Source organism: Nanorana parkeri, unplaced genomic scaffold (genome assembly GCF_000935625.1).
Source record: "Nanorana parkeri isolate BGI_ZX_2015 unplaced genomic scaffold, ASM93562v1 scaffold4319, whole genome shotgun sequence".
NCBI lineage: Eukaryota > Metazoa > Chordata > Amphibia > Anura > Dicroglossidae > Nanorana > Nanorana parkeri.
The window spans coordinates 5,040-6,486 of NW_017310582.1; the positions used below are offsets into that span (position 1 = coordinate 5,040).

A 1,447-nucleotide genomic window follows, 5' to 3' on the forward strand; every position below is an offset into this window, starting at 1 on the left:
AAGGTCATTGGCCGGCACATTGGGCAGCAGGCAGGCAAAGGCTTGCAGTAGTTTTCTTGGCCTTGTTAGTGTTTCAGGGGCAGAAAATGCCGCAATTTGACGACTTCTGGATTTTCTGAAGGTGAATGACTTCATGTCCCTCAATAGATGTGAAAAGGATTTTTATACTCCCCATAATGTCCTTTCATTGGGAGTGATGTCACACGGGGAACAGGAAGTGATGTCATGATGGTGAATGGGAATAGTGATATGTTTGGGGGGAATGTTACGTTATGTCTATCGCTGTGCGGGAAATGTCTATCGCTGTGCGGGAAATGTCTATCGCTCTGATGAAGCCTGGCATGATCTTTGTCATTGCAGTTATAATCCAGATCTAGACTGTGATCCGTTTGGGGAGGACGGAAGTTTGTGGTCCTTTAACTATTTCTTCTACAACAAGAAGCTGAAAAGAATTGTCTTCTTTACGTGCCGCTCTATCAGGTGACATCACTGGACTTCTTCTTTCATAGTCCCTGGGGGTGCTGGTCAGATAATACTTGTTCTGGTATTGTACTAATCACGTGTGCCTTCCTTCCCGTCTGTCTCCCATCATGTGCTCCTGGTTGCCTGGCTCCCCCTTCCAGTGGATACTCCTATAAGCGGGCTGACTTTGGTTCAGAGTTGGATATGGATCTGGAGGAGGACATGGAAGATGAGTGCAGCCACATCGGAGGAGACCGGTAAGATTGTGTGTTCAGTGTTTGCCGGACCCGGCCATTCCTCCTCAGGGGCAATGCATGCTATGATATCGGGGATAGATGTGATCACTGAATGCCTATTGATCTTTTCTTTCTTGCAGGCAGTCCATGATGTGCACCTAACATGTTGCAGGCAGTCCATGATGTGCACCTAACATGTTGCAGGCTGTCCATGATGTGCACCTAACATGTTGCAGGCTGTCCATGATGTGCACCTAACATGTTGCAGGCTGTCCATGATGTGCACCTAACATGTTGCAGTATCTCCGCTCCCCTATGATGCTCAGGCCCTTGCTGTCTTGTTTTATTCCCCTGCTGCTCTGCCCCTGTACACTCCCTTTGCTGTTCTGTGTGCTCCTCCCATGTGCCTTTCTGCTCCTCCCCCTGCGCTGCCTTCTCTGTGAAGCTCGGCGATATTGGAGATTGCTGCGTGTTGGCACGATGGAGAGGAAACCGTTGTGGTCTGTGTGACGGGAGCGCCGTACTGGGCCATATAGATGTGTGTATTGTCTGGCCTCCCATATTGGCTTGTGCACTGATGTACAATTGGTGTGTCTGTATATATTGGATGAGTGCTTGCCCTGTGTACATACATATCTGGCATCCTTCAGGGAGCGTTGCCATGTGACCGGAGAAGGTCGCCTCATGGAGGACAGAACTCTGATGGCCGTTGGCTGGAAGGGCTCCCTGGACTTCTTATCTAAGGTTTC

The 1,447-nt window shown here is 49.4% G+C and overlaps 1 protein-coding gene across 1 annotated transcript; it reads left to right on the plus strand.

The window, feature by feature from the left end:
- The first annotated feature begins 262 nt into the window (after nt 1-262).
- On the plus strand, nt 263-879 carry LOC108803843 (repressor of RNA polymerase III transcription MAF1 homolog). The gene is made up of 3 exons (XM_018575640.1): nt 263-480; nt 624-719; nt 839-879. The coding sequence occupies exons 1-3, from the start codon at nt 263-265 to the stop codon at nt 858-860; spliced, it is 336 nt and encodes a 111-aa protein (XP_018431142.1). The 3' UTR covers nt 861-879.
- Nucleotides 880-1,447: the final 568 nt, after the last annotated feature.

Coding starts and splice junctions, on each gene's coding strand:
- LOC108803843 (XM_018575640.1), top strand. CDS start 263: ATGTTACGTTATGTCTATCGCTGTGCGGGAAATGTCTATCGCTGTGCG. Junction 481..623: donor TTTACGTGCCGCTCTATCAG/GTGACATCACTG, acceptor TCCCCCTTCCAG/TGGATACTCCTATAAGCGGG. Junction 720..838: donor AGCCACATCGGAGGAGACCG/GTAAGATTGTGT, acceptor TCTTTCTTGCAG/GCAGTCCATGATGTGCACCT.